Source organism: Rhamphochromis longiceps, unplaced genomic scaffold (assembly GCF_057381845.1).
Source record: "Rhamphochromis longiceps isolate RC_006_pf unplaced genomic scaffold, R_longiceps_female_GT1.1 unmapped_scaffold_4, whole genome shotgun sequence".
NCBI lineage: Eukaryota > Metazoa > Chordata > Actinopteri > Cichliformes > Cichlidae > Rhamphochromis > Rhamphochromis longiceps.
The window spans coordinates 2918323-2931971 of NW_028187224.1; the positions used below are offsets into that span (position 1 = coordinate 2918323).

The following is a 13649-nucleotide window of genomic DNA, read 5'->3' on the forward strand; positions in this document are numbered from 1 at the left end:
AACGCAGACTTGCTCTCATTCTCCATCTCCCTGTGGCCGTGGTTCCTGAAGACCAGACGGTTGACAAGATTGTTTTAGTCTTGATCAGCTGCTCATCGTTGAAGCGTATGCCTCCGTTCCGCGGCGGGGGAGGGGGAATAGCTTCTATTTCTTCTTCCGTAGCTTTTTCTGGAGACGGGGGAATGTTTTCTTTATTCTCAGCGGCTGCTTTCTCCTCTTTTATTTCCGAAGCTGGGGGAATGTTTTCTTTTTTCTCAGGAGCTGCTTTCTCCTCTTTTATTTCTGGAGCTGGGGGCTCTTCTTCTGGAAGTTTTTCGGCCAGGGTCTCATCATCTTCTTCTTCTTCTTCTTCTTCTGTAACTGTGTCTAGAGGATGATCATCATCATCATCATCATCATCATCATCAGCTGATTCATCAGGGGAGGAAACATCTTCTACAGAGGGGGTCTTTTCTTTATCCTCATCATTCTCAGCAGCAGTATCCTCTTTTTCATCAGACGAGACAGAAGGAGGGGAAGGAGGATCTTTTTCATCATGCTCTTCTTCATCACAGAAGCCGGAAGGAGAAGGAGGAGGAGGGGGAGGAGAATCTACCTCTCTCCGGGGTCTTTTAGCGGCAACATCTTCCTCTTCAGGAATGGGAAAATCCTCATTTGCCTCTCCGATAGCCATCGCAACCAGCAGCTTCAGCACGGCCCAGTCATTGGGAGTCAGCTTCACAATGCTGCTCGATTCCGTCAAGCTTTCTCCTTCGTTCAACTGATAAAACCAGAGCTCCCCCGATTCATATTTGAATATGTAGCCCCACTTTCCACAACCCTCAGCAGGCAGAGTCCATTCTCCTCGCAAGTTTCTCGGTGCTGGAATTTGGCTGCGGAACATGAAGACACTCTTACTTCTTCCTTCTTTCCGCGGAGTGTCAGTTGCTTCGGGTCTGGTACTGTAGACAGACACCGGCGTATCGCTGATAATCGACGAGGCCCACTCGCTGCTGCCGCCCATGCTCGAGGGTTCTGCGGGAGAGCAGATTTCTTCACCGTCCAAGTAAACAGGACCGCTGGAGGGCTGCAGAAGGAAAGAATCCATCTTGTGTGTGTGAGAGACTTTGAAATTGTGACGGGACTCCTCTCTCTGGTTTTTATTCTCCTCCCTCGCTGCAGTCCCTCCCACTAAAAACTTTTTTTTTCACATCAACAGATGGCGCTCTTCCGGGGGTTCACCCCTCCTTTTTCAGGATGCAATTCGACACGGTTAGCAACAGATGGCGCGCTTCCGGGGGTTCACCCCTCCTTTCTCAGGGTGCAATTCGATACGGTTAGCAACAGATGGCGCGCTTCCGGGGTTCGCCCCCCTTTCTCCGGATACGATTCGTCACGCGGGGGGTTCGCCCCCCTTTCTCCGGATACGATTCGTCACGCGGGGGGTTTCCCACGGAGGGGAGGGGCGGGAGGTCAAAAGGTCGTGATTAGGGCCATCAATCACTTCGGATCAAATTTTGTCATAAGCTGTATGGGAATAACTCTCTCTAAGCTCCGACAGGTCAAGAATACACAGCTGAGTTTCCGCGGACATAAGGCGATTGATAGAGGATTTTTATGAAATACAATATAATCAAGTGTGTTTTATTTTCTAGTGTTCATATATTTTCACATAACCAAGCCTATTGTTAAACAAAACACAATGCATTCCTTACTTCAGTGTTTGAGATGTTTGACAAGACAGGATATACATGCATTCTTTACTTCAGTGTCTGTGATGTCAGATAAGCATGAATACTGCTGTGTCGTTATTTTTCAGTTTGTGTGCAGAGGTTAGATAGCTAAGACAATGCCTGAGCTCTCCCCTTTCCGTTAAAAGAGGAAGTGCTATGTAATCCATTTTGAACTATAAATAAAGCAAGCAGCCTGTACTCGTTGTGTCTGTCTTCTCAGAGGCATTCACCCGTGTACACGTTCTTAAACTCTGAGTCGGTCTGCAGTGTCTTATTTCTCTTACTTGTGAACAGATGTCTAAACCCCTGACATTTAATTGGTCCTTCGTAGCCGGATAACTAACTGTTATTTTTAACGTCTAGTTGTCCACAGACGGTTTTCATCGGATTCTGACGTCGTGTTGCCTGCGCTGGAAAAAATCTGTGCACAGTAAAAAGGAAAATCCGGGAGCGTGAATTCGATCTCTGGTCAGCGAGGCCCCACGACGCCAGGACCAGATGTGCCGGATCCAAAACGCAGCGCCACAGTAAGGTGAATATGAAACACTGCATTCCATCTAGCGCTAAAATACGTTGATATTGAGATTTTCCTTTAAAATAGTGTGTAAACCTGGTTAGCGCCGACAGATTTCAATCCAGAAGGGATTTAAGAGACAACAGGCAAGAGCGAAATTCTAGAAATCGCTATTAAAAGTTCCGGTTGCTTTGGGAAAGCAGCTGTAACGGAACGAGTTCCGGTCGCTCTGGGAGTGGCTGCAACGGAACAGTTAGAAGGTTGCACAATAAAAATACGGAAAGTCTCAATAAAAATTATAAAAGCGCGCTCTGTGTGTGTTAACAAAGAGAAGTGAGTTGTCATTTACGACCCAATACGCGGTCGAACCCTTCTCAAGCTGTTTTCCTGTGTACACTCACGAACTGGCTGGAGTGGGAAACTAAGGTTGTGCGTCATCACGTAAAATCAATAACCGCTTTCTCAAATAGTGAGAAAATAGAAGGCTGTTATTGATCACCTGCCCGCTCCTTTGTGCCAGAGAAGGTGTCACAGTTCTGACGTAATTAGTTTAAAATGGGTAACTCTAAAACTAAAGTAAAATTAACAGCAGATGAAGAGTGGTTAGAAAAAAACTGTTCAAATGCAGGAATAGTCAGTGCAAAAAGGTGGAGAAATACAAAATAAAATATATTGTCCAGCTTGGCAAGGCAAATGCACCCCTGATTTAATAAATGCTTTAAAAACCGCTTTGCAAAAAGAGCTATATGTGGAAAAAAGTCAGAAGAAAAAAGCAAAACGTCTAGCAGAATGGCATCTTTTCAAAGTGATGATGACAGACGTAGAAGACGTGGAGAGGAAGGAAGTGAAACAAATGAAGCGGAAGTTTACAATATAGAACAACTGCTGCTAGGGTCAGAAGCCAAACCAGCAGTTGTAGTATATGTGAAAGGTGTGCCGTTAAAAAAAAATGTTTTGAGACACAGGAGCTTGTAAAACTGTTTTAACTGTGGAAGTCCCAAATGTAACATTCTCAAAAAACACTATAATTGTGAAATCAGCCTCAGGACATGTGACAAAACAGCATCTAACCGATCCCCTTTTTATGTCACATAGAGATAGTGGCCGTGGCTGCAAAAATCAGTGCATTTATGACCCATCATGCCCAGATTGTATGAAATAAATAAAAGGAAATCATTCATATGAAGACCTTTTCTTTTTTTTTTTTCTTTTTTTTTTTTTTTTCTTAAATGACATCAGAAACAGCAGTATGCGACATTACGTGATGGCAGAGCTTCAGTTCATCCTTTGTCATTTTTTTTTTTTTTTTTTTTTTTAATAAATAGGACAGGGGGAATGAATGAGAGAAAGAGGGGGAGAGAAAGAAAGAAAACCAAAGGGGAGAAGAGACGGTGAGAAGGGGGGGGAAGAGAGAGAAAAAAAAAAAAAAGAACTCCTGGGTCACCTGTATGGAGAAAAAAAAAAACAAACAAACAAAAAAAACAAACAGAGGAGACAGCAAACAACAAAGAGCAACATAATAATAGAGAAAACAAAGCACCATCACAATAAACTAGCTAGTCATAGATATCAATAGTTACTAAATAATAAACGATATTGTGCAGCACGCAAGATAGACAGCGCATAGTGTGCTTTGAGGCAGCAGCCAAGAAAGCTTTAGTCCGCGTCTGTGAATACCCATGTGTGCATACCTGTGTGGATCAGCATGCTTGCATTCCAAAGGTTTCTCCATGTAATGATCTGCTAGGGAGTGTGGGGGGGCCACAGCCCCGTCCTCCAGGGTGTGAAGCAGGTATGGAGGAGATCAAAACTCCAGATATCCAGAGGCCCCCAGAACACAAGAGACCATGGAAGACCAACAGAGGGGCAGCCGCGCCACTGTTCCAGTAAGAGCTGAGGAGAGTCCCAGATGAGGGCTCGCCCAGCAGCCGCGGAGCAGAAGTCAGGGGGAGTTGCAGTGACGCGCCCGTGAGCTCCGCCGGCCCCCAGCTGTGCCTGAGTGACCGAGCCCCAGGCCGAGAGGCCGGGGGCACCCCACCTCCAAAGGGGCCCGAGCGAGCCCCAGGCCCCAGGCCCCGACAAGCGGCCGCCAAGGAGTGAGCCGGTGTGTACCCGGACGCCCACCCCCAGACACAAAGAACCACCAACACACCGACACCTGAGGGAGTCCGCCACCGGCAGGGGAAGTGGTGGTGGGTGGAGATAGGCCTCCAAACCTTGGAGGGCCTGAGGTGTCCCCAGAGAGGTGGCGTCTGATACCCAACCTGACATATAGACACAGACATACAGGCACACACAGACACAAACATCCATTCCCACCCTCATGCTCTCATATGCACTTACTCCACACTCAACCAACGTGGAGACAGACATAAAGAGACGCTGTACACACAATCACACTCCCCAAGCGTACTCTACAAACCGGGTCTAGGTACCCTTGCCCCTGGAGGGGGGAATTGCACCCAGACCCAGGTGGTGTTACCCTTTTCCCTGCGGTGGGGAGAGGCAGACCACCCCGACTCCGCAGCAGCAGGGAGGCCCCACACCCCAGACCGCAGTCGGACGGCCAACTCCTCCTACTAGCCCTCCCGCTCCAGCAGGCCGCAGAGAATGGGGGTGGGAGAAGACTCCAAACCTCCCTCCACCCGCTCATTGTAGTGTTGATGCATATGTGTTCTAAGGTGCAATTAAAACCCAGGAGGGCATGGAGCTACCTGCCAAGGAGCAGCAGGTAAGCGCATAGTCCCTCCTGCTAGCCCTCAATGACTAAGTGTATTTAAAATTGAGAGGTGGGCAACGACGTCAGGGGTGAGGTATACACCCTGATGGTGATTTGGATGAAGACCTTTTCTAAAAAAAAAAAAAAAAAAAAAAAAAAGAGAGATGCATAAGGTAGATTAAGGCTGTATCATTGTACAGCCAAGGAAAGTGTGTGAAAAGATAAATGTTTCCATCCTGGAGGTGGGTGAGACTGCAGCTCATTCACGTCCTTGATGGATACAAAATAAAATATAATAATAAACTACTTGGTTCGACATGCAACAGAGAGAATGCATGTGACTGAAGGTTGGATCTGAGATGAGGCAAACAGAAGACCAGTCTAAAAGTAGGCACAAACCTGTTCAGAGATGAAGCAAATTGTACAGATTGGATGAACTATAAATTATCTGTTTGCTGAGTAAGATGATCCTAACTATTAAATTGTCTCAGTAGTAGTATAGTGATATACACTAGTAAAATATTGTAATATACTATTGTTACTATATAGAGAGAAAAAGATGATGATATTAATAATGATATAAAATTAATATTGACAAGAAGTATCCTAGTCAGTATGATGTGAGATGGACAATTGTTATGAAGTAGTCTGCACCAAGCTTAAGGTTTGCTCAAACTCAGTATAATGACATATGAGATGAAGAAAATAAAGGCAATATCTAAACCAATTAGGTGCATAGAGGCACTTAACCTGCTTGAAAACCTGTCATTTATCCTAGATAAATATTACTGAGATACAGAGCACATCTATAATAACAACTAATAAGCCAAACCCTGTAGATAATAACTAAACCTACAGGATTATGAAGCTGAATTAAATGTGTGGACACCGCTAAGTTGATGAGCATGTTACACATTTTCTTTTATTTTTTATTTATTGGTTTTTTAGAGCAGAGGCTGCATGCTATTAAAAGCCAACACATGCAGCTGTCTGTGAGCTCAGTTTCCCCTCACACTTCTGCTTTGTTTCTGGCAGCATTTTTCTTTGTCTTTTTGTGTCCTGACTCATGTATGTTTTTGTTTTTTGATTATTTTGTTGGTTTGGAAACAAATTTGTGCCGATACTTGAGGGATTGGGTGTGACGGGTACAAAATAATAAATAATAATAACACTATGAAAGTTGATAGTAGGGTGAGTGCAAGGCGGTGTGTGAAAAGAGGAAGTCTGAGAGAGAAGTGCGTGCGTAGGCAAACTGCAGAGTATGTGCGTCAAAAGAGGGTGTATTGTTTTTACATCAAGGTTTAGTAGAACTAAAGTAGAACGTCACAAACAAACAGATAAAAAAGTAAAATGAAGAGAGAAAATAACTGACAATTACATTAATGAATAGAAAACACACATACACAAAGTGCCATATGTGAAATTATTCTAGGAAAGAATCAGAAGTGGGATAGTTTAATATAAGATGCAATGAAGGAAGCAGCTTACACTCCTTTAATTTCCAGAGCCAGTGTGTTCCCTCCCCTGCCCACTTGGCCCCCGTATCAGGCGAGTATGGAAGGCTGGATAGCCCATGACGGGTAAGATCCCACCTCGAAACCCTGGGACAACCTAAGGCAGGCACAGTCACGATTACTCGGCCTCACTCAGTCCCTGTGAGCTCAGACTCACGGGTGAGATGAAGTGAAGAAGACGGGACCTCAAGGGTAAAGCCGCTGGGCTAAGGCGGAGGGGGTAAGTGGCAAGTGGAGCCCTAACTTCTGGCTGAGGACAAGGAACGCTGCTATTTAAGGTGGGAAATCAAAATTTGGGTTAGTAAATTTGGGAAGGAGAAAATTGACTGTTTAAAGGCAAAATTATGAAGGAGTCTGACACACTGGAAAAGCAACATATGCAAATTCACATACACAAACATAAAATACATTTGAGTTTGAAATTGAGGAACTCAAAGAAGCTATATGACAAAGTGAGTTATGAAAACAAAAAGTGATTAAAGTAGTTTTAAAAGAGTGACTTAGGAGTGCTCTGGGACTAAGTGATCAACAGTAGTGATCACTGTAGAAAGAAATAAAATAATTTAATGAGTTGGTAATGTTTAAACATATGTTTCTGTTGTTACAGCAACTCATTGAGAGATGACTCAGTATGCAAATTAGCTGAAGTGAGTGGTGACGGAGGAGCTTCCTGTGTGTGTGTGTGACTGAGGCTTTCAGAAGAGGAAGCATAGCAGACAAGAGAAGTGCAGAGTTGGGTAGGAAATTTATAGTTTAGTGATTATATGTTGTCGTAAAGGGGTTTTATGCTGAATTTAAGTATGTTAAAGGGGGTGATTTTTGTGTGCAAATTGTGTGGTTTTAATGAGACTTTCGGTGTATTGAGGGGGTGAGATTATGTGGTGGCAAAACTTGTGTGTTTAAGGTTGTTGTGGTGATGGGTTGATTCTGTCAGTAAGGTTTGGGTTGTTGTTGTTTTTGTTTTAATAGAGGGAGTTTTAGGAAACATGGACATGTCTGAGGGGCCCATTAGTTTGTAACAGTGCACTTAAAGGAAACCTGTCAGGTGATTTTGTTTTGTGTTTTGTGAGCTAATAATCAGCTCTATTTTTTCTCATTTCTGTTCTAAGCAGGCCTGCAACAGCGCTGACAAATTCTCGGGGAGAGCAAATAAAAGGGGGGCTTTCCAGATTACAATTGGCTGAGGAGAGCTACCTGTGGGGACTGATCAGGTCGTAAGTCCCTGTCCAAAATTGTAGGATTTTATGCGAGTCAATCCAGTCCAAAAGCATAAAGAAATATTTTCCTATGGAAAATAAAAAAAAATGAATGAGCTCATTTTGCTGAGGGTGGAGAATCTGATCGTGCGGGAAGCTCCACTATTAGCAAATATATGGTGTGACTGCATGTGAGTGAATGTGTGGCTGGGTGAGTGAGGATGCATAAATGTGGACAAACAATTGGCTTTTACCAGAGAAAATTTCTGTTTTGTTGACTGGGGTTAGATTATGGGATTATAGTATATTGTTGGGAGAATGCCAAATGTTAAAGGGGAAACATTTTTGATGTAACTCAGTTACCATTAATTGGAGAAACACATGACTGATAATTGTTCTGTTTCAAGTTTATTTTTATGACATAGATTGGAGCATGAGTGGGGAAAAACTAAGCATTTTGAGTTTTGTATAGTATTGTGACACATTTCATGTGTCAAAATAAAAGGGGGAATTTAGGGTTTAATAATTTAATTGTTTAATAATTTAGGATCATTTTAGGACTTTTTTGGTTCTTATTATGCGTGATTATGTTTGGGGGTTTGTTGATCATTTGGATATGGTAAAACTGAAACTGTTATTTTTATGTTAAGGTTAAAGGATTAAAGAGGTTGTTTTCTTTTGGATCTTTTAGTAGAATAGGCGCTTATAATGATTTTCTGGTTAAAAAGGTGACTTAAGATTAGAGTAGAGGCACTTGCAGCAGCGACAATTCGTGTACAGGATGTTGATGATAGCGAGCAACCGGACGGGAAACCAGCGCTTAAAGAGTTTTAAAGGGATGAGTAACGTTGAAGAATATATATAAATACAAGTCAATAAGTTAAGAACATAATTAGGATCATGCTTTTGATTAAAGAGTCCCAAATAGGATAAGTTAGGGAGGTACAGGAAAAGGTGTTTTGCTTCCTTTGCAGAAGATCCCGGCGAGGATCCTGGAGGCCCCGAGGCTTGATGAACCACATCAGACGAGACGCAAGAGGAGCACTAGAGACGTGCAACCTCACGACTCAATCTGGGGAACTGACGTACCAGACGAATTCAAACATGGACCAAAGGACAAAAAGTAATGCTTTCTCTATTCCCGTGGGCAGGAAATGCCAAAAACATGCTCAGGATAGAGACACTCGACTACCGTTTTGGACTGTTTCTGAATGCTTCAACAAAGATCAACAAGGCTCAGAATGAAGAAATCGATGCAGTGCGCATCACAATAATGCAACACCGAGTCGCATTGGACGTGATACTAGCCGAGAAAGGAGGCTTATGTGTGCTCTTCAACACGACTTGCTGCACATACATTCCTGATAATGTGCACTCCAACAATATGACTGACGCACTGGACGTGCTGCGACAACTGAGTCAAGCTCAACGACAGGACTACATCACTGGTGAAGAGGACTGGCTCACATGGCTTCTTAGTGGGTCATGGAAGACGTTGCTCATGAAAGGACTAGTACTCGTTGGAGTACTGCTCATACTCCTTTGCTTATTCTCAACATGCATATTGCCCTGTGTCCACAGAATGGTAAACAATATGTTCACCACAAAACTACTAGCATATGTCTCCCTACCCCAATACGAACCACAAGCAGAGATTGAACTTGAAGAAGATGAATTTTAACTGATGATCATGTATGTTTTCACCAAATGACATGCAAGTTGAAAATGTGACTAACAAGTGACTATGCATTGATTAAACCTGTGAAAAATATTAACAACAGGAGGGAATGATAGAGGATTTTTATGAAATACAATATAATCAAGTGTGTTTTATTTTCTAGTGTTCATATATTTTCACATAACCAAGCCTATTGTTAAACAAAACACAATGCATTCCTTACTTCAGTGTTTGAGATGTTTGACAAGACAGGATATACATGCATTCTTTACTTCAGTGTCTGTGATGTCAGATAAGCATGAATACTGCTGTGTCGTTATTTTTCAGTTTGTGTGCAGAGGTTAGATAGCTAAGACAATGCCTGAGCTCTCCCCTTTCCGTTAAAAGAGGAAGTGCTATGTAATCCATTTTGAACTATAAATAAAGCAAGCAGCCTGTACTCGTTGTGTCTGTCTTCTCAGAGGCATTCACCCGTGTACACGTTCTTAAACTCTGAGTCGGTCTGCAGTGTCTTATTTCTCTTACTTGTGAACAGATGTCTAAACCCCTGACAGCGATCATCGAGCAAAGAACGAGCGGGAGAAGCGTTTCGACGGTCACCATTCGGCTAAAAGCAGTTTCACTTTCACTTTTTATGAAACGGTGCCATTTTTCCATCCGGACCAGGACTACGGTAGCGCAGCAACTTCCAGCGGATTATAAGGAAAAGCTGGCCATCTTCCGCTCCTACTGCAGCAAACACATCGGCGACAAACACATCCAGCGATGGATGACCGATGGAGACCACAGTTTCACCAAGAGTGGAAGGCAGCGCCGGGAGAGTTACGCCACAATTTGCCAATGGATTGTAGATGCTTGGGCTAACATGTCTGCTGGCACTGTTGTTCGAGCTTTCGCAAAAGCCGGCATCATTTCCGAGGAGCCGCACGGCACGGAAAGTGACTCTGACGGTGAAGAAAGTGAACCTGGCATGTTTGATGGAGATTTAGCGCAGCTGTTCAATTCAGACACAGAGGATGAGGACTTCGATGGGTTTGATGATAAAAATGTGAGTACCAAACTTTGTTTTGCTCCTGCTTTAGTTTTAAATACGCACACTTGTATGCTTGTGTGTTGTTGATGATGACGATTACCGGCAATAGAAATGTGAGTAAGGTACCGAACTCAGGTTTGCTCCCGCTTTATTTTTAAATACTCATACGGTACTTGTATGCGCCCTATGGTCCAGTGCGCCTTATGTGTGTGTTAAATACAGTAAGGGCACACATAACTGAGACTGCGCCTTTTAGCACAGTGCGTCTTATGGTCGTGAAAATACGGTATATTAATAACTAACCTCGTGTTGTGGACAAATGATCTCAGTTGTTCTCGTATGGGCTCAAAATGTGGTCATAAATATTTTGTACTTGTAAAAAAGATTTGTGCGTGCGTAAAAAAGATTTGTGTGTGGACTTAGAAAAAAAAACCCTGCAAGTTACAAGTACGGATTTTGACCCTATTTTTCTTCCTTTCATCTGATTGGTCAATGTCATGTCAATCAACAATGTAACAATCCAATTAGAGAACAGATGGGTTTGGCTGTCGAGGGGCGCTTTTTTTTAACTGCAGGTCTTTGCCTGCATACATGCACATATGTCCCTCTGTGGGGGGTCACTCCCACTAGGTTTATATCTGGGACTCTCCACCATTTGACCTTAGAACTGAAGAAGCTTCTCGGATGAGAGGTGAAACGTCTTCAAGTAACTTAAAGAAGTCCAGACGCTTTTCTTTGCAAGCTCCTTTGACATTTGACCACGAGCAATCTTTTCTGGTTTCTTTGTAGCCAGAAACCAGCTCTCTCCTCGGCTTCCTCCACTACACGCTTGCCCCACGCCAGTCTCCTCCGTCACTATAAAGGGGAGAGTCATGAGCTCCATCACCCTCACCTGTGCCGTCCAACGTCCCGCCACCAGCCTCCACTGCAGCAGGCCAGAGACCACACCCCTGCCACAATAAGTAAAAGTATATCCTTGCTGTACCCTTAATGCTAAATGTGCTAAATTAACCGCTGCCTTTGCCCCTTTGGGATTATTCTTATGTCACTGGGATGTTGACCTTTGACCTTCACATTAGAGAGATGGGCAGACATAATTAGTGTATGAATTTTAAAGTAACAGGTAATAAAGAGAGTGCAGCAAATGTAGTCAGGTTTATTACTCTGTATCACACATGAGTGCCCGAGGGAGGCGGGGCTGACTGGGGAGACACAGGAAACAGAGAGACAGGGCTGACTCGACATGAAACGATGAAACGTGGGACACGGGAACAGAAACTAAACACAGGCTGAAATGAACACTGAGGGAGGGAGAACTAAGATTACTGAGAGCCTGATAAATAAGAAGAACAAAAACCAAGAAAAACAAGAGTAAAAGAAAACCAAAAACACAAAGCATTGGGCCAGGACCCACTGCTGTGACATTTATATGTGATAAAAATATTAAAAACTGCTCAGATGTTGAAATCTTTCTACGTATACTTTAGGTTCAGCTCTCCAGCCTGGCATTTGGTTAAGCATGATTCAAACATTTGATTTTGTTTAACTGGTTTTAATTATAGTTACTTTTTGTGAACATTTGTTGCAGCATTTAAAAATACATCATTTATTTTCAAACTTTTATTTGATTTAGAGCATCATATTTGACCAACGGAAATGTTTTAATTTCATATAAAATAACTGAAACAGTGAACTAAATATCTCAAATCTTTCCTTCCTTAAAAGTTATAATCCTACTTAAGTTATAGTGCAAACGCTTAAGCAACAAATATACTTGATGCTAATTAATTAATATTTCCCTTTGATGTTGCAACTATGCGGTCACTTCTGTCTTTAAACAAAATAATATTTTCCAGTTACAGAAATCATAAAGTCCAAACTAAAGTGCTACTGTTGCTATATGCATTTTATATAAATCATGGATGATGGTCCTGACATGAAGGAAGAGAAAGTTACAGGTTGCATCCTTTGACTTTGTCTCCGTGCCTTTGGGCGATTTTCAGAAGGACAGATGTTTCTGTTCAATTCTTAAATCAATTTTTTCAAACACAAACACTATTTTAAAGCTTCTAGAGAGTAAAATATTAATGATAATTATAATAACAATAATAAAAACAAAAGCTCTCAGATCCATCAAACCAAGCAGCAGAAAGAACAATAACTGAAGAGAAAACTTTAACCTTGTAGACTTCATTATGTTCCAGCTGCTCTACAGACGCTGTGACCTCGAACTTAAGCAGGTCGTAAAGTATGTGCAGCTCAATAACTTCATAATCAGACCCTGTGGTATTTAGGCAGCAGAACAACTAAGAATAACAACTACAAATAATGTTTTTAGGTTTCTGTTGTACTGCAAGGTTCTGTACAGGAGAACCAAACCAAGAGCAAATATTACGTCTCATTTACACCTGAGCACGAAGAGCCATCAACATTTAGCAAATTGAATCATCTTTGTTTAGATGCAAGAAGAATCATATAGAAATGAAAGAGTAGAAATAGAAATCCAGAGCAAAGATATCCTCTAATTCAGCGTAGCACATGTGCAGCTGCTGCGATTCACGTAAGCATTCGGCTCGTCGCTGTTGCAGATTTTTCTCTCGCTGTTCTGGCTCACAGCGCTGCAAACACAAAAATAAATATCCCCAAAGGTGTGAAAGGGAGCTAATTAGTAAGAGTATTGTTACTCTCCGCAGGAGTAGTCCAGCAGTAGAAATCAGTCCAATAACAAGGTGTGTAACATCTAGCAGGGTGACAGAAAAACCCAGGGTAACTTCTAAGGACCTCAACGTCTCTCTCACATTGTGTTTTTTAAACATGCTTCCATTTGTCACTTCAGTCTTTACTCTGAAATACAGGAAGAGAAATCATGGCTGAAACAATTTCTCATGAAACCAGGGGTGTGGTCCAACAGTCAGTTTGGTGAGGAAGGTTCCTAACTGAGAGAAGTGACCCAGAAGTATCTGTGTAGCAGCCACAATGAATCCAGATCATGAGCTTTATTAACTGATCAAAGTCTCTTCTTTCATCTTCTGTATCATTTAGTTTGCATTGGTAATGCCCATTATTGTAATGCTTTTTTAAGACGAGCAAAACTTTATTTCACTTTGGGTTAGCTGGGATAAGTGATGGATGGAGGGAATTTTACTTCAGCCACAGAAATCCTAAACAGGAAGGAGGAGCAGAGTTACAGTGGATCACTATCCAGCAGGGAAACAAGGTTTATTTCAATTTCTTGGCCATGAGTGAGATTTACTGAGTGGGCAATTTAGGGAGACGACACCAT

The 13649-nt window shown here is 42.5% G+C and overlaps 1 protein-coding gene across 1 annotated transcript; it reads left to right on the forward strand.

The window, feature by feature from the left end:
- The first annotated feature begins 3453 nt into the window (after positions 1-3453).
- LOC146640697 (uncharacterized) lies at positions 3454-12005 on the forward strand. The gene is made up of 2 exons (XM_085399915.1): positions 3454-10381; positions 11156-12005. The coding sequence occupies exons 1-2, from the start codon at positions 9869-9871 to the stop codon at positions 11225-11227; spliced, it is 585 nt and encodes a 194-aa protein (XP_085256041.1). The 5' UTR covers positions 3454-9868; the 3' UTR covers positions 11228-12005.
- The last annotated feature ends 1644 nt before the right edge of the window (positions 12006-13649 follow it).

Excerpts from the sequence above, each read along its gene's own strand:
- LOC146640697 (XM_085399915.1), top strand. The coding sequence starts at position 9,869 with ATGTCTAAACCCCTGACAGCGATCATCGAGCAAAGAACGAGCGGGAGA. Across the intron at positions 10,382-11,155 it reads ATGGGTTTGATGATAAAAAT|CCAGAAACCAGCTCTCTCCT; the intron begins GTGAGTACCAAA and ends GTTTCTTTGTAG.